The sequence below is a fragment of the Aspergillus aculeatinus genome, assembly GCF_003184765.1.
Source record: "Aspergillus aculeatinus CBS 121060 unplaced genomic scaffold BO66scaffold_5, whole genome shotgun sequence".
Lineage (NCBI taxonomy): Eukaryota > Fungi > Ascomycota > Eurotiomycetes > Eurotiales > Aspergillaceae > Aspergillus > Aspergillus aculeatinus.
In genome coordinates this window covers 549,902-574,358 of record NW_020291474.1, presented here as the reverse complement: position 1 = coordinate 574,358, position 24,457 = coordinate 549,902, and the positions used below count along the sequence as shown (strand labels likewise).

Below are 24,457 nucleotides of genomic sequence, written 5' to 3'. Positions count from 1 at the left end.
CAGTATCAGCATAACAAGCATCCATAAATTACCATAACACATTAACCCACCCCCTTCCCTCTCCAAAAAGAAACTACCACACCAAATCCGCGCCATCCAGCCCCCAAACCCACCCCGCCACCCCCATCGCCCCAACACTCATAACCACCGCCATCAACACATTCACCGCATTGTTATCCAGAATATCATGCCCGCTCTCCACCCGCCGACTCTCATGCCCTTCATCCGTTGTCGTTGTCGTTGTTGTCTCTCCCACCGAAGAAGAAGAAGAAGAAGAAGAAGAAGAAGAACCAACCTCCCCCCGACTCCCCCTTAACGTCGCCGTCGCCGTCGCCGCATTAGCAGCATCCTCAGTCGCCCGCAGCTGCTGCATCGCGCTACTGCTACTGCTAACCCCACGCGCCGGCGTAAGCCCCGCAGAGTTGGCCGAGACACCCGCCTTGGTCGAGGAAGGATGAACGAGGACCTTCTTCCCGCCGGACCCCTCCACGATCTTCCCCGTCCGCTTATCCACCACACTCGCCTGGAACAGACCCCCCAAAATACTATCCAGCACGCTGCCTAGAGTGCCCCAGGCGGTGACAGCCGCAACCCACCCCGCGCGACTCGTCAACAAACCCAAAGTACTGCCGCCCGGGGGGGCACCGCAGAACGGCAAGAACGCGGCCGACGACAGCGCGATGGTGAAGGCGCCGAACATGCCGGCCAGGAGGCCGGTGCCGGTGATGCCGCCGTTCGTGCCGGGGGGGACGACGCGGAAGGTGGGCGAGGTGATCAGGCGCGGTTTCGAGGTGGAGAGGATCCCCAGTTCGGAGGAGAAGGTGTCGGCGGTGACGGCGGCGTAGTTCCTGTGTGTACAGTACACAGTCATTAACAAAAGCTCTCCCGTGGCATAGGACAGGGCAGGAAAGGTTTTCTGATTTAGGTAAGGGAAAAGGGGGGGGGGGGGGGGAATCCTTACGCGACAATCCCAACCATCAACACGTCCGCTACATCGTGACCGTTCGAGAAACATTGGGCGGCGTTGGATCCGGCGGCGGACCGCTTCGCGAGGACGTAGGTGTGGGCGAGGATGAGCACCGAGGCGACGATGGAGTTGGCGAGGACTTGGACGTGGGTGCGAGGGCCTTCGCCGCCCTCGGAGCCGGTCGCGGAGAGGGTCAAGCGGGATTTGATCTCGTGTTTGACCTATACCCATCAGATCCATTAGCAGGGCCTCAATGGGTAGTATCCAAGAAAGAATCACCTTGGTCACTCGGCTACCTCCGAGGTAGAATACGGCCAGCAGGATAAACGGGGTCGACCATGGGTGGAGGGCGTGAGCTGAAGCGGTCAGCCCGGCGGCGACCAAACCCAGGGTGGTGAGGGTTTTGTGTGACCAGGCACGATAGAGAAGACCTGCAATAGCAGGAACAGCGATGACGGGTTTCATTGTCGAAGAATCATGGGGTTTTCGTGGGCCTGTGGGAGTTTGAAGGGAAGAAGGGGAGCTCGGTGAGGCTGAGGCGGAGGTCTTTTGAATCCGTATTTAACCTCCGCGGCTGTTAGTCAAGTGACGTCCACAATTCATAGTAGAGAAAGGTGCAGTGCAGTGTCAAGCAGAACTTACTGGGAACTCTCAGCCTGTTGTGGGGTGACTCCCAGGTCTAAACAGGCTTAGCGTGCCTAAACAGGAAGGCGGTTGACTTGGCGGGCCGCGGGCCCGGGGACTGAAGGCCTTAGTTGACAGGCAGGGCTACTGAGTAGTGAGACAGACCCCACTTCTGATAACAAAATAAATAAACTCCGAATTCGACTCCGAAGCTGAATACCGACTCGTATCGACGTATAATCATTGATGAGACGTTGCCTAAGTCCCTACACATAACCGAGCCCTGAATTACACACTCGTACTATATTCGTATATCAATAGATGATGCTTACTATACAAGGGTGGACCCCTTCCCTACTACCTACCTCGGTTCAACCTACTATGTCAACAACAGCAGATCAGCATCAATAGTTATATACGGATTATAGTTGACAAAACAATGGCTATATCCACCGCAAGGCTCTGACATCATGTACTGTACACAAAGCCAGCCCTGGACACCACACCACGGAAAAGAAGTATTTACCACCGAAACAAGAACTCAGGGATATCAAACCGCACCCAAGGATAATTTGCTCCCCTTCCCAAACTCCTCGAAATCATCCCACAAATCGCGGATGAATTCACATCACATCATGTCAATCGCTTGCATGGGTATAGTGAGAATATACGGCAATATGCAATAAGAATCAATGCGACACCAGCCCATCATCAAAGGGCAAGACCACTGCCATCACCGCTCCACCGGTACAGCGCCAACACCTCCCGGCGACGCTGTTGCTGTTCACCAAAGTCCTCGGGGATACGACCTCGCACCTGCGCCAGAGCCGAGCGCATGACCTTGCGGAATGTTCGCTGAAAGCAAAGGTATTAGTTTAGAAGACATGGATGCTAGGGTCGTAGCAATTCATACCTGATACTCAGTATTCAAGGTGACAACGCAAGCCTCGTGGGCGCGAACAATCGTCTCGCAAGCCCGGACAACACTCGGACTGGCGTCACCTTGCAGCTTGTCGGCGGCCAGGAGTAGCAGAAAGCTACCCTGCAGCAAATAGATTCCGAAAAAGAAGGGCATGAAGCTGAGATCCGGATCGAATTCCAGGATTTCGGCCGCCGCTTCGGCGGCGCCAACGGCATGGCTCATTGCAGAGACGAAAGCTTCGGTGGAGATCCACAGATCGTGATCCTCCAACAGGTTGACCGGATCCCACTTGCCCGCCAAAAGAATGTGCAAAACATGCATGATGTGAGTACCATACGCGACAACCATCTTCGTGTGCACAATGGACTCGTTCACCCGGGATCCGACCGTACTGCTGGAACGACCCGACGGACTGACATGATCCAAATGGGCGCCCTCTCCGATCTGCTCATTCTCCGCGTTGGCTAGGGCCAAGCTATTGGTGTAGCGCGCCTCAAACTCTTTCAAACTTTGCGCGTAGGTGTCTAACTGGTGGGTAATCTCCAGCACCTGGTGCTCCCACTCAGTGCTATTTCGAAACGCAATACCGAAACGTGGATGGCTTCGGGCATGATGGAGGTCAACGATCTCACCAAGGATAGTCATCAGCGGCAAGAAATACCCGAACATGCTGTGACCGGTGCACTCGAGAGGAGGGCCAACCTGGCGATAGCTGGCGGTAGAGAAATCGCCCGCTTGCCAAAGGTCGTCATTCATGGGTTGCAATAGACGCCCGCACTCTTTATCGAGCAGCGTTAATGGCCGGTTGTAGCAGAGAGCCAGATGACGGTCCGTCGCGTACAGTAGCCACCACAGGCGCCGGCGCTCCTCCCGTTCCTCTTCTGTGACATTAATATTTGTACTGCCGGGTCCAAGTCCCATGGAGGCCATCAACGACGTGGAGTGTCGTTTCGAAGGATCCCCTTCGGTGTCGCCCTCGCGCTCGCCGTCTGGTCGTGTATGGGAAGTGTTGGGCGGCAGCTCACGACCCAGCTTCAACTCGCGCGCCAAAGACCATGCTGCCGTCCACCAACGCATACTGGCGGCCTTGTACTCACTTGCTGAAACGACCGTGGCTAGATGCACATATGTAGCCACATCATCCACGGCACCGGTTGCGCTACTCTGCGCACCTAGCTGATCCATCGAGACGCCGAATCCACCCAGGGCGACACCATTGATGACCATATTAGCTGCATAGTTGGGCGATGTTTCCCCCGTTGCCGGACCATGAATCAGTGGCCGGAGTAAACCAGTGGTCAGTTCCAGTAATTTCTGGCAGACACGCCCTCGAGCAGAGGGCGGAGATGTCAGGAACGCAGCCTCACTCGTCTGCGCTGCGACCCAGAGCATACTGGCCAGCAAACCAGGACTACACACTCGTGGCTTCGTAGGATGGAGGAAGGACTGCTTCCGGAAGATGTATCCCACCACATAAGGAGATAATGGCGAAAGGTGTGAAGAGGATGAGCTGGTAAAGTAGACATCAAGGAGATCACAGGCGAGGGATTGTGGAATGATGGACGCGATATGAGGCAGCACGGGCTGCAACACGGGGTATCGTAACGTACTCGAATATGACGGCAGACTAAAGGAAGGGAAGTTGGCGGGAGATGGTGAGGGCAGAGGCAGCCAGCCTGGAGACTGTGCAGAAGGCGATAGTCCTAAGAACGGAGCCGTGGGGTTCTCGGCCGAATTTCCAATTCGAAAATGGTTCAAAGCGGAAGCATTAGGTTCCTGAGAGTTCACCATCGCAAACGCGTTTTCACCAAACCCCGCACTTAACCCATGCGACGATAGGATGGAGGTCGGTAAGGCGCGAAGATCGGCGACAGGCATTGGAGCACGATGCGACTCGTTGTTCAATGAATTGAAATGGTTCATGTGCATGACATCAATGGCGGCCCTCAAGGATGGCTGCGAATGCGGCGGAGCTGAGTGCGCATCTTCAACCGTAGACATACTCGGAGGAGCATTAGGATCCCGCACCTGTCGTGACGGAGGATTGAGATGTTGAGCTGTGTCAAAACCCCCGTCAAATCGCCCGTTGACCTCCTGAGACGATCGTCGCCGATCCGGGGGCGTATGCTCCCCCACTAGTGCGCCATTTTCTTGGGCTGATTGACCGTTGCCCAGCTGGGTAGCTGCAGCCGCAGCTGCCAGGTCTTTCTTCGAAGCCTTCCCTCGCTTCTTACGTTCCCGAGCGTACTCACAGGTCAACCCGAATTCTGCGCCGCCGTCAGTCAGCCTGCTGACTCACCGGGGGACTTGGAGCGGGAAGGAACCAATCTACGAAGACAGAAGAGCTTACCGATGCAATGTGCACATGGGTGTTGTCCGTCGCATTTGGTCCGGAGCGAATTACACTGATCGCACGCTCGACTGATTCTGCGCCGGACGGTAGCCGACACGGAATTTTTGCGGATCGCCGAACGAGCCTCCACGAGGGGATCTCGGTGTAACGGCGGTTGGTACCTGGAGCCAGCTACAGAGTTATCGTCGTCGCGGTAGAAAGGTTGGTCTTTGGATTTGGGCAGCGAGCTTCTCAGCGAGTCCGAGGGCGTATCATCGCCGACGGTTTTGGCCGCGGCCTCGCGCGACAACTGCAATTGATCGAGGACATACTGCGAACCCTCGGCGAGGGTATCCAGCCCGACGGTCTGCGATTGGGCCATGCCTCCCGACTGTGAAGCTGAGGAAGAAGGAACAAATGAGCTGGCGTACTGCTGAATGGCGGTGGTCGACATCCTCACCGAGCAAAGCGAACAAGCGCCCGAGGCATGAGAACGGAGCGGGCTGCGGGCGACAGACGGCGTTTGGGGTGGAGGGCCGTGAGGCCCCAACAGTTGGAGGGGGGTGGAGTAGGTGATGGGCTAGTAAGCACGGATTTAATTTAAGATGTCGTCGCAGCGCTGTTCAGTTCAGAAACTTGGGATGGTAGAATGAAGCAGAAAAAAGTTGAGTGGTGGGTGGATGAGTAACTGAGCCTGCCGGTGGGGGGTGTGTGGGAAAGGGAGAGTGAGAGCAAGAGAGGGAAGGAACTCGAACAACCCAACTAAACCAACAGGCCAGGTACCGGTCGACCGAGAAAGGTGAAGGGTGGGCAAGCCTGGAGGGAAATTGAGAACGTGGAAATTGAAAGATCGGGACGGAGGACGGAGAAGGAAAGGGAAAGTGGAAACCTGGAAAGGGACTTCAGGGAAAGAGCTGAGCCAGGTGGAAATGCGGGGACGGGGAACGCGGGCGGGACTAAGCTGGAGTAGGAACAAATGGGCGAGACCGAGACCCTAAAGGTAACTAAAGGTAATAATAACAGGTTGGCCTAGGCAATTTCGCCACAGAACAGACTACATCCTGACAAACAGTCTCCGTACTGTAGGAACAAGTAGTTAGATTACTGGGATGTCTAGAAGACCATCCGAGGTTCATCTTCTGGTTCCCTCAGCATGCGAGAAGCATCAGCACCAGCATCAGCATCAGCAACACTATCACTAAATCGAGTTCATCAGGGTCGGTAGCTCGATAGGCTAGGCTCTCGTGTTCCTCTTACTGCTGCTGGCAACCCTAGTCATTGGAATTTCTTCTTTCATCTGCTAGCAGTCGATGTGGGCAGTCAGGCTCGGCTATGGGCATATGGTAATATCGAGCTCATCATTTTAGTGGCGGGTGGGGGGGGAGAGAGGGATTTTAATTTGAATGGTGACCCGAATGGGATGAGCCACTAGCTAAGGTAAGGTAATGGGTGGTCAGATCAGATCAGGTTGTTGTGGTGGTGGTGGTGGTGGTGGTGCAGGTGGTGGTGTTGGTTGGAAGAGGGGGCGGCGGGGAAGAAAAGGCGGGGGAAGAAACAGCAGCCAGCAATTTAACTTAACTAGATCATACTGACGGGTCCGTGACTCCGGATCTGCACCCTGCAGAGGGTCAGACCGGCAGACAGTCACTGACAAGAAGGAGAGGGAAGGAAATGGGAAATGGGAAATGGGAAATGGATGGCGCTCACACCCGATACGAGATTGGTTACTTCTGGTTACTGCAAACAAACTCCCAGTGCCCGATTCATCTCGGACCTCTTCCTCCGTGTCCCCCAAGGAACTGGTGGAGGATCTGTGCGTTGGACAAACACAACCGATTCATTGACTTGACTCAACTAATTTAATACTGAGAAAAAAAAAAAGAAAAGGAAACAGAAACCATGGCTGAGGCTAAGTAAGAGTCATAAGAAGGAAGAAAGCGGAAGGAGGACAAACTCTGTAGAATTTATTACTATTGGTGATCCCACTGTTGATGATGTTCTACCCCGGAATCTTGCCCTTGTACTGCACATGACCTACCACATATGTAGAAGACTGATTGGATCTTTGAGATCTGAATAGCTTTGTAACACTAGTGATGTAGGTTCACTATATCTTTCTATACTCAACCATGATGGAAGCCAAGTGTCAATTCTACTACAAGGGAGTAGGGTACCTGGAGCTTTGGCGGGCAACTGTAGCTGCGGTCCAACAACTTGGTTGAGTAAAGAGAACCCTGCTCCATGCCTGAGGCATCACTGTGGCATCTGCTAGCGATCGTAAAGAGCAGTGAAAGGGAAAGGAGTTATTCATGATAGATGTATGTATATACATTGAAATTGTAGCCATCGCTTTTCTAGGACACAGGAGATCCGAAACAATGCCCGTGCTAACTATACAGTATGGAAGCAACCACGCGCCTCCGAAAACTCCATGCAAGAACACCCCACTTGTTGGTACAGAGAGTCAAAACAAAGCACAAATCATACAAGGGATATCAGTAAAGGAGAAATAGACCAGAAGATTCGTAGAAAGAAAAAAAAGGTCACCCTCAGAGAGGAAGGTTCCCATATAATGCGCCCTTCAACAGAAGAAGTACTGACTGTCTCGGATACGGCTGACATCCCAGCTGCCCTTCGTTGGGACCTCGCGGAATTGCATAGGAAGCCAGAAGTGCACGTACGAGACTTGGGTGAGCTTGTTGCGCTTCGGCTTGGGCCTTTCCTCCTCGGGTGATAGCTCCGTGACAAGCGCCTCCGGATCGGTCTCGATCGTGCCAAACAGGGACTCGATGGCGGGATCCGACTCGTCAAATTCCAGAGGATCAGGGCCTCGACTGGTGATATCGGCATTTTCGGGAATGTGACCAACAGCCGTCGCACCCAGCGAGGTGGAGATAGACAGATCCTTGTCTTCGCCAAGCGATTCAAAGATGCTGGCGGGGGTCACCATCGCCCGGCCCTGGGCCTGCAACTCCGGATCGTCGGACTTCAAGAATTTCTGTCGCTTGTATTCATCGAACAGCTCGAGCATCTTCGAGCTCTTTCCTTTCTCTCTCTTACTCCTGCGGAGCTCGTTGATGGCTTTGCCAATCCGACTGCGGCTACGCACCTTGGCAAGGAAGAGGTTGTCCCCGTAACGGACCTTGAACTCAGCATCCAGTCTCTTAACGACGTCGTCAGAATGCATGCGCACAAACGCCTCCCGAAGAAGCTCGTTCATCTGGTCAATGTCGCAGGCGTGCGTCCAGAAGGAATCGTGGACGGCTGAAAAGCATAGACCCGCCTTGTGGCACGCAATGGCCGATAGCATCATGTGTGTGGCGTCAAGGGAGTGAATGAAGTTGGGAGGGAAAGCCTGAAGCTGCTTGCGGGCCGAGACAGTATCATCCGCGTTGGTATCGATAATGCTCAAACTCTGCAGACTAGTCGCGATACGTCGTGACGAGCGGACTCGGTAAGGCTGGACCACGGGCAATCCCAGAGGAGTTGTCCAGATAACCGTGGTTCGGAACTTCTTAGAGGGGTCCATGTTGGCGGCACTCGCCGACCCCATGGCTTCCTGCATCATTTCTTCGATCTGAGACGGCGACATGGACCGAGTGATACGACTGGCACAATCTCCCAACCAGTATTGAATCTCGTGGGCACCGTTGAACATTGAGCCCAAAGCCTCGAAAATCTTGCGCGCGATATACAAAGCACCTTCAACTCTCTGCTCAGGAGTGAGGTCCGGATAGTGGTCGACAAGCTGCTTTCGAACTTGTTTCATGGCACCCATGAAGGTGACACCATAGACGTTGGTCATGACCGTTTGTTTCACGATCTTGCGGGTGATCCGTCCTTCGAGGTATTTGGCGACTGGGTTGCCGTCGGCGGCATCCTGGGCGACGGTTTTCTTGACAAACTCCGCCACACCACTGTAGACGTCGGATGGACGATCGGAAGGCTCAAGGTTGACTTGCTGAGCGCCGACCTTATCACCACCCAGCGCAGCATAGTGTTGCAGTCCGTTGCAAGATCCATCCTGATGAATGGGCAATTGCGACAGGTATTGAGTAGGGTCTGAGAGCTTGAGCGCATTCCTCAACTCGCAGCAGGCAGCCAGGCACTGCCAAGGGTCTTCTGCCTTGAGCCACCAACGCCGGCCTTTGAGGCCATTGTTAGCAGAGTCCAGTACATCGTCCAGATGGTCCATTGTGAACTGTTCGCGCTCAGGAAGGCTGGCCTTGTCGAATCCTGACAGGTTGGCGATCTGAATTTTCAACCATCTGAGACCCTGCGGGCCGAGCGGCTTAGCTTCACTGAAAAGCAGCAAGCCTCTGGCATTGTCGGCGCCCATCTGGTTGAGGTAAGGCGGCAGAGGGTACGCACGGCCACGGAAATCGATATTGTGAGGGAGGTAGAATGTTTCATCGAGGTAAGCGCGGGCGATTTCCATCTGGAAGTTCTGGAAGCAACGCTGAGAATGGATACCGGATTTGCGATTCTCCATGAGTTGGACAAGCCGATCCCACTTCTTTTCAGCCTCATAACCTTCTTCCGCAGACGGCCTTTCGGGAGGGGTCAAGTTTGGCTCCAGGGCAGCGAGATTCGCTAGGGCTTCGCCGGAGTTCCACGCTTCAAGCATGACATCAAAAACTTCCCGGTTGATAACCCAGCCTGTAGACCCTAGGATATCTAGACTTTGCCGAATCTTTTCAAGCCCATTGCTCTTGATAGCAGCCTTTACATAGGCCTGTTGAAGACCCTCGCCCGGTGTCGAACGAATTAGCTCACTCTTGTACACATAATAGGCGCCATCATCCAAGCCCTTCCAAGGCTTGGGCTCGCAAACCATCGGCAGATGGCGGCTCAGGACGTCGGCGGGAGGCTCCCTGAGCAAGACTTCGACGACGGACGGATGTAGATGGATATAGCCAGCGCGTTTGCCCCAAGTGATCTGGTAATTATGCTGGAATGCAGGTTGCATGGTGATTTCCTTCTTCTGGGTCTCAGGATTGATGACCTCCACTGGGGCCTTGGCAACGTCGAAGAGAAAGCCCAACAAAGTGGCGCCGACCTTGGCTTTCACTCGAGGCGACCAAGAGATAGACGGGTCCTCTTCCTCAATCTTGCGCGAAAGGTGATACCAGCGCGCTCGGCCATCCTTCTGCTTGCGAATCGCAACCGCCTGTCTGATATTGCTGAGGCCTTGAGAAGACTGCTTCTCCTTTTGTTGTTGTAAAGTTCTTTCTGCCAAGATCTCATCGTGGTATTCCGAGCCAATACCGTAAGCAATTCCGGCCAACTTCGTCCCTTGGTCCACTCCCAGGCGGCTGAAGGTGGATATGACACTCAGGATCGTGATTGCTGCAATGCGATCCGCCTTCAAAGCACTTAGGTAAACACCATACTCTAACAAATCAAGTTCCGCTGCGTTGATAGACGCCCCAGGCTTGGCAGATAGCTTGCTGAAAGACTCGATCTCTTCTTCGATTTTTGATTCCAGCCCAGTGAGCCATTGGTCGATGATCGGTCCTAAGCGCTTCTCAGCACCATCAAATCCACGCTTTCTCCTTGTGTCACTCTCGGCGCGCCAACGGTTTAGCGCAGACTGGATGGCATCTTTTTCAAGCTGGCGCTGCCGGGCCTCCCTATGCTGACGCATCTGGTCCTCCACGGTGCCTTCCTCGTGAAGGGGCATTGAAACTCTGGAGGGGTCGGAGAAGAGTTCGAGTGATTCCTGAAGCGAAGAAAGACCGAGACCTTTCTGTTTGACAGCCTTGACCTCCACAGCCTGAGACTCGGCGACCGAGGCATCATCGCCGGTTATGTTAGAATTGAAGTGACCCATGGCCACACGTTGCACGTCGTCAGAACAGATCTACACGAATAAGACGATTAGCATGTCTTCATTGATAGCGAGAACGAAGGGCAGTGAGGGAAAAAATGATATGAAGGGAGGGGACCGACCTGCGACAGCTCGCCCAAATCCGACTCCGAAAAGACAGAGTCCGCAAGAACTCGTTCCTCCAAAGATTTGCTCTTGGCCAATTCCCAGTACCTGCGCACGGTTCTGTCGCGCTTGGAGCCGTGAAACATGCGGAGGGCCATCCGAATCATGACCGCGAAAGTTGTAGCATTGGGCTCGAGACCGTGTTCTCGAAGTTCCACTTCGAAAAACCTTTGGCAGGGAGTGACCAGTTCATGCTGCCGGGTCACGGACATGTGCGAGACGATCTCGTTCAGGTGGCGGTTGCACAAGGCAAGGTACTCAGGTGATCCGGGAGGATAACAGTCCTTTAAGCGACTGATCAGTGTAGCAGATCTCTCATACTGGTGGATGCGAAGAGACACATCAAGGTTGGCAAGCATTTCATCCGCGTCACCGCCCAGGCCCTTCACTTTCCGTTGCACCTTGGGCCTGGTTTGCGCAGCCTCGTTCACAATGATCAAAGAAGAACTAGCGAGCCCCTGGGGATGTGGTTTGAAAAAGGGAGACAGCCTCTGATCAAAGAAGCTGTCGCCAGGGAAGGAAGACTCCTCGGAGGAGGCAGTGTCGAAAGGGATATATGAGCCTGACCCCTGACTGAGCGCGGACTGGTCTGCGGCGGTGGCAAGGTTTCGGTTTGAGGTCAGGGAAGGTCGGCGAGAACGGTCTTGCGTGATTGTTGTAGACGAAGTGTTTGTGAAAGAGGCTGATCGAGTTGACTGCGAATGAAGCCTCAATGTTGCCGGTGATGGCAAGGCCGAGCGGCCGGTAACTCGCACGCGAGCCAAAGCATTTTTCCGAAGAGCGACGCGGGACAACATGGTAGAAGAGATGTCGCTATTAAAGATATAAAAACAAGGCTCATGCAATTCGACAGTGATTAATCGTGAAGTAATAGGATATTATGTATGGAAGAAGAGGGTAAAGCCGAACGCGATGGCGAAGGCACGGAGAAAGACAGTGTCAACGAGGATGATGCAGGATGGGGGATTGGAGTGATCAAGAGCGAGCTTATTGCCAGGCAATAAACTTCAATTCATCAATTCCAATCGATAGCCGCACTGCAGCCCGCCGAAGACGTAAAGGAGAAAAGAATGAGAGATAAGGGGGAAGAAGGAAGAGAGGATAACAATTGTGAAGGCAAATTGGAGAGAGAAAAAAACCCAATCTACTTTTCTTCTCAAAAGGACGGGAGGAAAAATAAGTAATTGTTTTCTAGCAGCAGCAGAACTTCGGGCCGGGGAGAGGCGATAGCACTGCACATGACTGCACGTGACCTTCTGGAAGCGCGATAAGATTTTCGCTGTCCGGAGACCTGATTGGCCAGGACCATCTCTAGTCGAGATTCTTCGAGTTTCGGCGGAGGCAACTGGAAGAGAAATTGCTCCACATGAGTGTGCTCACGGAGTCAAGCCTACTGCGGGTATCCAGCTGGAACATCTCAATGAGAAATTTATACACTTGAATTGATTTTCGCCGTGCGTGGTGCTCATCATTCCTCAAACAAGTAGGTCTCGTATCTCTAAGTTACTCCGTACAGTGATATCTCGGTACTAGCAAAAAAATAATGCAAGTCATTGCCCTGTCGTAACCCATCTGTAAACTAACATGCCTATACCTACCTATACCTACTGCTGCCCACCGTCCCCAGCAGCCCCCTCCCGGGGCAATGCCTCCTCGCGCTGCTTCTTGCGGTTCTGCTTCATCGCCCAACCCGTCAACTCCGGCCGAGCAGGGTCGATCCGGGGCGCGCTCATCTTATCCAGATACTCCTCGGACTCGATCGCCGACTGCAGCTGCGGCAGAGTCTCGACATCCTGATGCATCATGTAGTTCTCGTATAGTTGCCACGATTCCTCGGTCTGTTTTCAACCAGAAAGAACATCAGCATGCTGTCCTGTCCTGTCCTGTGCTGTCCCGTCCCTCTCTTACGGGATCTTCTTCTCGAGACGCAAAACAAAAAACAAAAAAACTCACCTCAGCATCCACCCACTCATAATCCCTCCACTTCTCATCCTGCATCTGCTTCAAGAGGTCCAGGTTGCCCGCAACCGTAGCCGCTTCCCCATCCTCCCCGGCCGCCTTAATCTTAACATCGATGGCGCGGGCCTCATTCTCGCCCGCCGGCCCCGCCCGCTCCTCCTCCCCATCCTTGCCGCGACCCTTGCCCTTCCCCTTGGCCGGGATCTCATCCAAGGCATCGAGATGATGCAATTGGGGATGCAACTGCACCACCGCGGTCACCGGCGACAGATGAAGATTTTCTAGAGCGAATTAGCCTCATCCTTGAACCCCCGAAAAAAACCCGGGACGGAACCAGCCAGCAAAAGAAAACTCACCCCCCCGAAAAGCCCCCAACATATAAACCGGATCACCGCCCTCGAACCCCTTAATCCGCCCACCCAGCGTCTGCACCCGCAACAACTGCGCCGTCTCCTTCCCCTCATCGACCTGCATCGGACCGGCACCGGCACCTTCCATCTTGACTTTCCCACCAGCACCACCACCACCACCACTGCTCCCCCCAGTACTGAACCCCCCGGCCATCCCGTAGGCGCCCCCCTCCCTGGCGCGCTGGGATCTCTTCAGCGCATCGCCGTAGCGCAACCCCTTGCTGACGTCGTAGTTCACGCGGGTGTTGATGGGCACGTCGACCTCGACGAGGCCCGTCGAGGGCTTCAGCCGGAAGCCCGTGGGTTTCTGACCGTGACGGTCGTCGTAGCTGTACCCCGTCGGGCGGTCGAGGTACTGCAGCACGTAGCGCGAGATCTCCGAGTCCGTGAGGTAGATGTTGTAGGAGGCGATGATGGGGTCGTCGTCTTGGGTGTTGGGGGTGGTCATTGTTCCGGTTTTCTCGGTTCGAACGGGGGAAGAGGGAAAGGGAAGGTCGATGGTAATTGTCAGTTGTGATTAAAGCGCTGTGTTAGAATTAATCGTGGAAATGACAGCGGGGAAGCTGATGATGTGATGTGCCTCTCTTTTTTTTTTTTTCGCAACCGCCTTTTTTTTTATCGGAGGCGGAGGTTGATAAGACTGTCCCCGCGGTGGGCACTGCAGTTGATACCGCCTTCCATTTGTAGAATGAGTGTCGGTACGAGTCTGCGGCGCCCACCAGTTTTGCAGCAGTGAACTAGGAGATTAATCACATGGTGATCATCCGCTTCAATGCTGACTACAATTTTGTTGAGCTACAGGAGCAAGGGGAAAAAATGAGAACTCAAGATAGTTGTATAGGAACAATTAGTCATCAAAAGTATGTACAAAGAGCTAGCTGTATCATCATCCAAGATCATAAACAGTTCGTTCAAATAAATATTTTTCTCAATGATGCAAGGAGAACAATGCGATACAGTATATCTTGATCGCTATATCTCATCGACGAGCATCTTACTCTTCATCTTCCTCAGCAACCTGAAAAGATGTTGTTAGCGAAGTACTTCTTATAAAACAACCAAAGATCAACTTACTCCTTCGTGGAAGTTCTGTCCGTCAGTCGTCGCCTTGATCACACCAGCACGGATACACCAATCTCCGAACCTCTCCGGTACCTCGCCGTCGGTGTTGCGCTCGGCAGCGTAGCGCTTGAGGAGACCCTTCATGATGTCAAGGATCTCGTCCTCCTTGATCGAGGAGCGGTACAGCTTGTTCAGACGCTGGCCGTGGTAGCCACCACCCAGGTACATGTTGTAAGCGCCGTACGCCTTACCGACGAACGCAACCTCAGCAAGCCAGGGTCTGGCACAACCGTTGGGACAACCAGTCATGCGCATGACAATGCTGTCCTGAGCGAGACCGACCTCCTCCAAAGTGGACTCCAGCTTGCCAATGAGAACGGGCAGATAGCGCTCAGACTCGGCCATAGCAAGACCACAGGTGGGGAAGGCAACACAAGCAGACGAAGACAGACGGAGACCGCTGAAGGCAGTGTTGTCAAGCTTGTACTTGGCCATCAACTCTTTAACCTCGGGCAGATCCTCATCCTTGATGTTGGAGATGATGACGTGCTGGTTACCGGTAAGACGGAACTCACCCTTGTCAAGCTTGGCGAGCTCGCGCAGACCGGTACGCATCTTGAAATCGGCGGTATCCTCGATACGACCGTTCTCGATGAAGCAGGTGAAGTGGTTCAGACCCTTCTCATCCTTGAGCCAGCCGAAGGTGTCGACATTGGAGTCGAACTTGAAGGGACGAGGCTCAGCGAAGCGCAGGCCCTCCGGAAGAAGAGCCTCCACCTTCTCCTTGTAAGCCTCAACGCCCATGTCGTCAATGGTGTACTTGAGACGGGCGTGCTTGCGGTTCTTGCGGTCTCCGTGGTCACGCTGAACAAGCATGATCTTCTCACAGACAATATGGGCCTGATCCGCAGGGACGTAACCGAACATACGTCCAGTCTGGGGGTAGGTCTTCTTGTTGTTGTGAGTGGTACCCATACCACCACCAGCAATGATGTTGAAACCCTCCAGGTGTCCATCAGTGCCCTTGATGGCAATCAAACCAATGTCGTGGGCGTAGACATCGGTGTCGTTGTGAGGAGGAATGGCAATCGTGATCTTAAACTTGCGAGGAAGGTAGGTAGGACCGTACAAGGGTTCGTGGTCTACGACAGCATCACCAGCAACCTGGACCTTCTTGTCATCATCATCCTTGAGCCAGATCTCGTGATAAGCAGAGGTGGCGGGGAGAAGGTGGTCGCTGATTCTCTGGGAGACGGCATGGGCTTCGCGGTGGAAAGTGGAAAGCTCAGGGAGCGAACTGCACATGACGTTACGGTTGACATCACCGCAAGCAGCGATGGTAGTCATGAGAGACTTGTTGATGGCACGCATAGCGCCACGAAGGTTGCGCTTGATGACACCGTGGAACTGGAAGGTCTGTCTGGTAGTGAGCTTCATGGTCTCGTTACCGTGGGAGCTGCTAATAGCATCCATCTGCAGCCACTGCCAAGGAGTGGCGATACCACTCGGCAGACGACAACGGATCATGAAGCTGTAAGCAGGCTCAAGGCCCTGAGCCTTACGCTCGTCACGAACATCACGGTCATCCTGCATGTAGGTTCCGTGGAACTTGGTGAGCTGCTGATCACTAGCCGAGATGGCACCAGTGCTCTCGTCCAGAAGACCCTCGGCAATGGTACCACGCAGGAAGTTCGATTGAATCTTGATATCTTCGTTGGTCAACGGAGCAGGCTCCTCCGGAAGACCCTCGACCTTGTCAACGCCAAGAGCCTGCCAGAGACGAGGTTCCCATTCAGAGTAGCCAGTCTGATAAGCATCGGGATCCTGGTCATCACCCAGACCAATATCGGTAAGCTTGCGGCCGCCCAGGAAGGCAACGCGAGCATCGAGATCCTTGGCAGGCTTGTTGTAGTAGATCTTATCTTCCTTGCGGGGCCAGTAGTGGCTGTCACCGAGACCAAAGACGGAGTAGTTGATGGAGGACAGATCCAAGTCGCCAGAGTTCTTCACAAATTCCCAGAGACCACGGCCGTTCTGGGGGAACTCTCCCTGACCAGCAGTGCTGGAGATGAAGACCACGTTCTCCTCAGTGGCGAGGTCTTCGGTGGGGTAGTCATCCATAGCCAGAACAAGGGTCTTAAGGCCTCTAGCGCGACCACGGTTACCGAGGCGCTTGGCAATGTTCTGTGCATTACCACCATCCGAGGCAAAAAGAATGGTCAGAGGAGCACCGAAGAGACCCTCGAGCAGCTTCTCGTAAGAGTCCTTGGCCTGGCGCTTCTGCAAAGCACGGACTTCGGTACCATACGACTCGGCAAGGACAGAGGAGAATTTGGGTTGGCGGTTTGTGAGCTGCGTAAGCTGGTTGTCACGGCGCAGGAACTCCTCAAGTTCACGTCTGATACGGTCAGAGTCCAAGATAAACTTGGCCTCACCCTTCTCCTCGTTGGCGGGGTTCCAGCGGTACAGGGGCCAGTATCCAAGGTCAACAGCCTTCTTGGTCTCCTGAAGAACAGTCAAAGCGGAGTCATTCTCTTGGTTGTAAGGCAAGTAGGCGACGATGACGGAGGGTCCCTCGAACTTCTCGGCCTCGGCCATAGCCTGGAGCACTTGAGTGTAGGAGCCGTACACAGCGACGGAAGCGACGTAGGCGTTGCCATAGTTCATGGCATACAGACCGATATCCTTCTTTCTGCGGGTAGGATCAGCTGCGGTGCGCTCAGAGTAAGGCTGAGAGTCAATGATAAGCATGTTAACATTGGCTCCGGAGGCGAGAACGTGGTGAACACCAGAGTTTCCGAGATCGTAAGCCCAGGCGTCAGAGCCAATCAGCCACAGAGACTCGTCGTAGAAGAGCTTCTTGGAAGCCAGAAGCTGTCTAGCGAGCTGGGAGCCGTCGTTGGACAAGCGCGCGATCACATCAGGAGCCAGCTTGTTGGCTTTGGAGGCATCAGAAGCGCTCAGAGCCCACTTGGACAGCCAAGAGCGGGGAACATCAGTGGCGAAAGTGGAAGCCTTCGAAGCATCTTCAACCTCGCGGATGAAACGCTTGCGGTGCTCCAGACGGGCAATCAAGGCACCAAATCCGTATTCGGGGCTAGCAGCAATAGTGGCGGAGATACCAGCGTTCTTGGAGCCCAGCTGGTTGGCGACGTGAAGGCGCTCACCGAAAAGCTGGTTCAGGATTTTGATGTAGGCATTCTCGATGTGGGGCTGCTCGAGGGAGCTCTGGAGAGTAGGGACCTTGGAGCTTCCGATTTCCAAGTTCTGGATGGGAGAGGGGGAGTTCAAGTTCTGAACGATGCCACGCAGAGCCTGGACCGCAGTCGAGGGCTCAACATAGCCAAGTCTGTAACCAACAATCTGGGGGGTAGGCCGACCGGCTGAGGAAGGAGAGAGGCTGGAGAGGAGATCCATGAACGAGGGACCCCACTTGGTGGTCTTACGGACCTGCTCCAGGACTGCAATCTTCTCCACAGAGCTGGGAATAGAGTTGATGATCTGACCACCAACCCAGGGGCGGTACAGGCGGGCAGTGATCAGTCCCACACTGCTCAGCTCACCAGACTCCTCCTTGCCCAGAACATCCACAAACACACCGGTCGAACCGAACACAAAGATAGCCGACTTGGCATCAGAGGGGCCGGTGTACTCGATAGCGCGGTAGTTGCGTCCGACAGCCTCGGAAAGACTCTTCCAGATCTGAGAAGTCCACTCAAAGACATCAGCAGCGCTGACGGGGCGAACCGACGAAGCATCAACCGTAGTGGCAGCAGAGCTCGATCCGCGGCTATCAGTGCTGCTGTCCCGGCGAGAGGAGCCAACAGAGGAGGTATCGATGCTAAGGCTGGCAGAGAGCTGCGAGGCTTGAGCAGGGGTGGAAGTGCCCCCAGTCTGTTGATTGGTGCTCTCAGCGGCATCCTCCGAAACGGTGGCGACGCGGCCTGAATCAGTGTACAGAGTCTGGACACCCGATCCTGCAGTATGGGTGGCGGCGTCTGGGCCTAGGTTCAATAGAGACCGTACGAGGTCGGCGTTCTCTTCTGGGATAGCATCATCGCGGGCAGAGTTGGCAGGGTCAAAGAAATGAATGACGCCCTTGCCAGACTTGCGGGCCAAGGCATGTGCGGTGATAGCGATGTCCTGGGCCTCCTGGAGAGTCTCCGAGTGCAGGAAAGTGAACCCACACTGCCGGATAGAGCTGATCACGGAGTAGTCTGGGAAAGGATAGGGCTCCAGGGCGACATGGAGGACAATCGGGTTGTTTGCCAAACGGTAAAGGTGAGGAATCGAGGAAAGTAGTGCAGAAGAGCTGGTGACCACGGACACAGCATCGCCAGTCTGCAGAGGGTGGAAAGCGGAGAGAAGAGGATCCTCATTGTATCGCACGGCCACAATCTACTTGGCCATTAGCTTCCCACCTTCTCCAGATTCATTCACATGGAAGTGAAGACGTACCTCTGGGGTGCTTCTAGACAAGACGCTGGAAGTGTTCTTCGTCTTAAGGGTCTTCAAAGTCTTGGAGAACAAGGAATCTGCCTGCAGAGAGGGTTGAACGGAGAGAACGACATCGCTGGTAAGGTAGGCGATTCTCGCCACTGAACAGCGCATACAGTTAGCCCATTAGGCCCAATACAACGAGCAGCGATGGAATATCTCCCAATCATGTATAGTAGAGAAAGACTCGGGTTGACGCAACATACCTGCTTCTCCAGCGGTCGAAATGGAGGCCATGTTGACAATGGCTTGCTACGCAACTGAATGCGCAGAAGGTGGGGGTAAGGAGGGGAGTCGGGAGATCGAGGAATTGGATATCACCGCATACGGTGATTCCCCACTCAATTCAGAGACAATGCAGAGGTACGGGGGGAGGGGGAAAGAGAGCGGAGGTGAGGGGGAAAGAGAAAGGGAAAAAAAGAGGATGTACAGCAGAAAGATAAATAATTTAGCTGGACTGATTTGCCGTGCACTCCTTTAATTTTTTTTTTTCTGTTCGCCAGTATGAATCACCTAGGATTAGTTCCAAGCAGCAGCAGCAGCAGTCTTGTTCGTCTCATAGTTTTGGGTCCATCTCCGCCATCGGGGGTTGGATTACCCCCCATCTGATTGGACTGCGATCACGACATCGATGCAAACTGCAACTGAGTGAGGGTGCAAACAGGCCCAATGGAGGAAAGTGCAAGGGTCCCGTGACTTTCCACTCGAGCACGTCACTTTGGCCGGGCTCGGCGGTTTTTGCTTCGAATGCCGATACATTTCAATCCAATATCGTAAATATGATTAATCTAGATTAACTATCCCCCCCCCCGGTAGACCAGTGACACTAGCTCATCTACTTGAGCTCACTTGTTCAATTATGGTCTGAAGACGGAGTTTGCGTACCTCCTACTCTTGATAGCTAACACCATCTTCTCTTAGTTCACATCGTTCGATTTTGCGGATATCCGGGGACATTTGCCGCAGACCTGCAGCTGGACCGCATTCGTCAGCAGCCACCACGTTCTCGGTCGAGAGCCCGGGGTTGGATCCGTAACGGGGTTTGAATATCTACGAACAATACACCTCGGGTTGATGGACTAATACGATCCCAAAAATAGTGATATAATATGTATGTATGCTCTGCACATCATATGATGCAAGCTCTCGGGGCAAAACTATGGTCGAAAATATATGCAGATCCCTAGAACGATGCACGCAAAATGTACCCTGAAGACGCCAGAATCACACCCAATCCCCACCCCCAATATCCCAAGCAAGCAATGTACATGTCCCAGACGCCGAATTCAGAAAGGGCATCACAAGACCTCATGAATGTCAATTATGTCCACCTCCCAACAATGGTGGCACTAGGCGATCCCCTTCACGCACAAACAACACCAACGCCTCCCTGGAGTACAGAAGACGGTGGAAATGTTGCAGGTAGGTCCGCCATCCCAGCCAGTGTCCGCTTGTCCGGTTCGTGAAGATAAGTATGTAGATCGTATCAATAAGTTTAAATAACAAGGCTTTGAAAGAAAAGAGGAGGAGAATGTCTGATATGTTGATGGCTAAGGTTGATGGCCAAGGCTGGAAAGTGGTCAAGCCTCCAGCAAGAGCGCGGGATTACTGTCGCCGATAGCACGGGAGCTGCCTCACTTCGTGGAAGGGGCGCTAATATGCCAGCCTTTCGGAGACGGAACCGAAGCCCTGCGACAGGTGAGAATCGGCTTTTTGTATAAGTCGGCAACGCTCAGTGTTGACTGTTGGCTTCGAGTGCGAGACTACCTGCCATCATTCCAGCCATGCATCTTTCCATTCGTTCCCGGTACGTGTTCGTAGACCGGCTGCAGCAGGGCGGCTGCCTGGACGGTTGACTGAGAAGGCTGGGGAGGGCCGGTACCCGATCGCCGTCTTCTTTCTCTCTCAAGGGGACCGGGCAGCTCAGGTTCTGCGTTGCGGGCGCGGAAATTGCGGTTGAGAGTATTCACCCAATTACCGCCCTCCTCATCTTCACCCAGCCAGTAGTTGCGACCGATGCTGATCATGATACGTCCCAGTTTACCCTGCCACCCTTGGCCATCGGGGCTGTGCGCAGAGAATGGTTCGCGATCAATGTCGGCGACACTAGCCACGCTAGCGATGGAGGTGTTGCGGCTGTGGGTCGGGAGTTGAGTGTGTCGCGGCACGGCGACGTAGAGACGGAGGGCCTGTCGCGCAAAGGCCAGCATGACAAAGACGAAGTAAATGCGGATGGTCCACAGCAGGCAGATGAAAACGATGCTTTGGAAGCTTTCAGGCTGAGACACGGCGTTACCCAGGGCATCCGATCTCCTTGCATAGGGATCGGCTTGATCCTTGTGCGACGAATCGTACTTTGGACTGGTGAAACCGGCGGTTTGCGCGATGGTCTCCGCGCCCGGTCCGGAGGCGCTTCCATTATCATAGTGTTGGGCTATAACGAGGAACCATGTGACCCCAAAGGCGGTGGTGTAGGCTGCATTAATGATACTGTCGAGAACGTAGAGCCAGGCGAGCGCAAGACATTGCAGGGGAGACTGTTGGCGAATATGAGGGAAGAGATATGTGACGAGACCCAGCGCGAGGAGGGAGTAAAGGTACATCGACAGTTGGACAGGTGAAAGATGGTAACCGGTCAAAAGGGCGAGCAAGCCATAGAGGCCGCTGATTTTGTTGAGAAGTAACGATAAAGTGATTAAGGATGCACCGGTCTGAAGACTCATGACATAGAGAAAGGTCTGTGTGTTTGGAAACCCGGACCAGCCGGGATTGGGTTAAGTCAGCTTCGATTCAAGAAGAGAGCGACTGAGCAACGGAGGCAGGCGGAACTCCGTAAAATTTCACCACTAATTCAATAGATAGGAACATACCTCTGGCCGCGGGATGCGGAGGAGACGGGTTGAAAACCCCATGATGTTTAAATCTGAGGGGCAAAATGTGCCAAATCGATAAGAGTAGGGTGAAATGGTAGTGGTGGTGGTGGTGATGATGAATGGAGAAAGGGAGTGTGACAAAAAGAGGCAAAGGAATGGAAGGTGACGACGGAGAAGGAGAGTGAGTGAGTAGGTAGAGAGAGAGGGAGAGGGGCGGCTGGAGAAGGGAAGGGGAGTTTTAACTACAGTACGGAGTAGTACGCAGTAGTTACGGTTCTCAAGGTTGAAAGAGTGAACGAGTGCGTGAGAGAAAGCAACGCTGGGCGCCCAAATTGCGGGTAATTGGCCCAGGGGCGGCGCTTTCTATCCGGTCGGGTCCGCCGATCGCTGCCTTGTCCCTCCTGGAATACTACTTACTGTACCCCGTACGCTGTACTGTGTACATAAGTCTTTTAAACTAACGGATTTCATTTTATTTTTTTGGGGCCTTTGGGCCTTTGAACAGTCCCTGCCCCAGCTGGTCCCCCATGACGTATCTACATCATTACAATCTTTCTCATACAGTACTTTGGTCCCTATCTGGCACGAGGTGGTCTGCAGATTGATTGATTGATTGATTGATTGATTGATTGATTGATTTAATAATCATGACATTGTATTTTTTCATTGGTCTTACCTTCCCCTCCTGCTGAAGAGTTGCAGACCACCACAAGAATTCTCTTCTCCGGCTCTGGACTTGAATTAACCACCGTATCCAGGTAGTCTACCCACTTCGACCGAGCGGAACAAACCACTAGGCAAAACTTTTATGCACATTATTATTCTACTTTCCGCCCACCGACAAATACGAGTACGAGGGAAGGCGTTGTTTGCTCCATACATAGTCTACTTATGAGTACGCACGCAGTACATGCAATCCGCCTTGTGAAATTTCACTCAGGGGTTTCTTGGGGGCCCCGTTTCATCTGCTTACACCATTCAACACATTTCAAGAGTTGCGACGCAGGAGCACAGTGAAATGAAAAAGTTAGCCTGACTACCAATATATTCAATAGGGATAATCGTGTTTAAAAAGACTTTTTCCATGGTCAGATCGAAACCGATGATCATATGACATATGACTATGATTCCGCGCGCCAACTGGGTAGACCCGCCACTGTTGCTGTGTAGTGGCTGCATTGACTGTGGGAAGCTGAATTCAAAGCAGTGCACAGTCAAGCTTCTATGAAAATGGCACATGGTTTGATTAATATGTCCCCCACACCGCCTGCCGGACGCAAAACAAATCCAATCTCAGGACTTGAGACGCACACGCCTGGCCCCTACGGTTACCGGGGTCTTTTCGGGACAAAGTGAAAATGAAAAAGATAGGTCCAATTAAGTTTAGAAAGAAAATTGAAGCTTGATCTAAACACGCTATTCACTCGAAAGAAGGGGGACCGGAGGAAATGTACATGTTGAGGATGGGTGAACATTATAGACAATGTCTCATGCCGCTGATTGAGGTTCAGGCAAGAGAGTAAGAGAAGAAGTTATAAGAGAAAATTGAGTCGGCAGCTGCCAGCCCAGTGATTAGCAGGCGCATCCATCATTAGTCGTGGTCTCTTTCGGGCTAATGTTAACATCGATCACTGGGAAAAGTCAGCAAAGCTATATTCAAGAAAGGGGTTTGGCTCGCGGGGAAAAACCGACTTTGGTTGTCCCCTCTGTTGCTTTCTCCCTCCATGCCCGGTAGGGCCTGGGCGATTCTCCGGAAAAGCTGCTTGACGTTGTGGCCGACCTTCGCACTCGTTTCAATGAACATCAACCCATTCTTCTTGGCCTCCTCTTCACCCTGTGCCGTCGTGACCTCCCGCTTGTCGTTCAAATCGGTCTTATTGCCGACCAGGACAATAATGACATCGTTTCCACGCTCTCCGCGGACATCGTCGATCCATTTCCGGGTGTTCTGGAAGGATTTGGCATTCGAGATGTCGTAAACTACCACGGCGACACTCGAATCGCGAATGTAGGAGGGAATCAGGGAGCGGAACCGCTCCTGACCGGCGGTATCCCACAGTTGGAGGCGCACGGTTCTATCTTCTAGGTACATCGTCTGTATAGACAGCACTGATTAGTTTCGGACAACCACGCGGGCAGGCATGCAAGCTTGCCGTGCTATCGGAAGGCCAACGTCGACCGGACGGACGGTACCTTGGACAAGAAGTCGATCCCAATTGTGGCTTGGTATGTGTTGTCGAATGAATCATACATGAACCTCGTAATCAAGGAAGTTTTGCCAACTGCAGGAAAAGTGTCAGGACTAGCGTGGCGAAGGGAACGGCATGCGGGGTGGTTTCTTGTCGCGGAGGATATTCGTACCACTCTGTTCTCCCAGGAAAACCAGCCTGCAATCGAATTAGCGACCGGTTCAAGCAGCGGCTGAACAATGGTGGTTCGCGCTGCTTACTTGAATTTCTTCAGAGGGTTCGAATACGACCCTACACCGGAGGTGGAAGCCATGTCTACGAAAATGTGGTTGAAGCGGCGAAATCAGGGGTAGCGGAAGTAGGTCGCAGGATCGATTCGTGATCGATTCGTGATAGTGGGCGGGTGGACGAAAGTTGGAAAAGAAGGTGCAGGGGAGGGAACGAGAGAGTTGTGACAAGCGGAGTCTTTCGAGAGGTTCGGAATTAATTGTTAGGTTAGAGAAGAGGGAGGGGAAGGTGAGGGGAGGAGAAGGCGAGCAGATCAACCCGTACCAGAGGAAGGTTAGATTCTCTAAAGGTCTAATGGACAAATAAGTAGCTGGGTTGACCCATGGGTCCGTCCGGGGA

At 53.4% G+C, this 24,457-nt stretch overlaps 7 protein-coding genes across 7 annotated transcripts; all 7 read right to left on the bottom strand.

Annotated features, from left to right (window-relative positions):
- Positions 1-73: 73 nt before the first annotated feature.
- On the bottom strand, positions 74-1,568 carry BO66DRAFT_366319 (DUF92 domain-containing protein; the record flags this gene model as incomplete). Its single annotated transcript, XM_025645249.1, has 4 exons — positions 1,247-1,568; positions 962-1,188; positions 296-848; positions 74-247 (listed from the first exon to the last, which is right to left on the bottom strand). Exons 1-4 carry the CDS (start codon positions 1,430-1,432, stop codon positions 74-76), a joined length of 1,140 nt encoding a protein of 379 aa, XP_025507813.1. The 5' UTR covers positions 1,433-1,568.
- Positions 1,569-2,302: 734 nt separating this feature from the next.
- On the bottom strand, positions 2,303-5,227 carry xlnR (putative C6 transcription factor; the record flags this gene model as incomplete). Its single annotated transcript, XM_025649118.1, has 3 exons — positions 2,303-2,446; positions 2,505-4,780; positions 4,864-5,227. 3 exons carry the CDS (start codon positions 5,225-5,227, stop codon positions 2,303-2,305), a joined length of 2,784 nt encoding a protein of 927 aa, XP_025507812.1.
- A 1,920-nt stretch (positions 5,228-7,147) lies between these two features.
- Positions 7,148-11,953, bottom strand: BO66DRAFT_366313 (DNA-directed RNA polymerase). The gene is made up of 2 exons (XM_025645248.1): positions 10,798-11,953; positions 7,148-10,708 (listed from the first exon to the last, which is right to left on the bottom strand). Exons 1-2 carry the CDS (start codon positions 11,635-11,637, stop codon positions 7,427-7,429), a joined length of 4,122 nt encoding a protein of 1,373 aa, XP_025507811.1. The 5' UTR covers positions 11,638-11,953; the 3' UTR covers positions 7,148-7,426.
- A 341-nt stretch (positions 11,954-12,294) lies between these two features.
- Positions 12,295-13,844, bottom strand: BO66DRAFT_426054 (uncharacterized protein). Its single transcript, XM_025650269.1, has 3 exons — positions 13,156-13,844; positions 12,794-13,080; positions 12,295-12,678 (listed from the first exon to the last, which is right to left on the bottom strand). The coding sequence occupies exons 1-3, from the start codon at positions 13,655-13,657 to the stop codon at positions 12,445-12,447; spliced, it is 1,023 nt and encodes a 340-aa protein (XP_025507810.1). The 5' UTR covers positions 13,658-13,844; the 3' UTR covers positions 12,295-12,444.
- Positions 13,845-14,027: 183 nt separating this feature from the next.
- Positions 14,028-19,067, bottom strand: BO66DRAFT_426053 (sulfite reductase (NADPH) subunit beta). The gene is made up of 4 exons (XM_025650268.1): positions 18,975-19,067; positions 18,730-18,869; positions 14,284-18,669; positions 14,028-14,227 (listed from the first exon to the last, which is right to left on the bottom strand). The coding sequence occupies exons 1-4, from the start codon at positions 19,003-19,005 to the stop codon at positions 14,204-14,206; spliced, it is 4,581 nt and encodes a 1,526-aa protein (XP_025507809.1). The 5' UTR covers positions 19,006-19,067; the 3' UTR covers positions 14,028-14,203.
- Positions 19,068-20,382: 1,315 nt separating this feature from the next.
- BO66DRAFT_177481 (inositol phosphorylceramide synthase regulatory subunit KEI1) lies at positions 20,383-21,781 on the bottom strand. The gene is made up of 2 exons (XM_025642346.1): positions 21,639-21,781; positions 20,383-21,506 (listed from the first exon to the last, which is right to left on the bottom strand). The coding sequence occupies exons 1-2, from the start codon at positions 21,678-21,680 to the stop codon at positions 20,532-20,534; spliced, it is 1,017 nt and encodes a 338-aa protein (XP_025507808.1). The 5' UTR covers positions 21,681-21,781; the 3' UTR covers positions 20,383-20,531.
- A 1,119-nt stretch (positions 21,782-22,900) lies between these two features.
- BO66DRAFT_388607 (Rab family GTPase YPT6) lies at positions 22,901-24,443 on the bottom strand. Its single transcript, XM_025646604.1, has 5 exons — positions 24,091-24,443; positions 24,003-24,028; positions 23,835-23,923; positions 23,334-23,736; positions 22,901-23,272 (listed from the first exon to the last, which is right to left on the bottom strand). Exons 1-5 carry the CDS (start codon positions 24,141-24,143, stop codon positions 23,214-23,216), a joined length of 630 nt encoding a protein of 209 aa, XP_025507807.1. The 5' UTR covers positions 24,144-24,443; the 3' UTR covers positions 22,901-23,213.
- Positions 24,444-24,457: the final 14 nt, after the last annotated feature.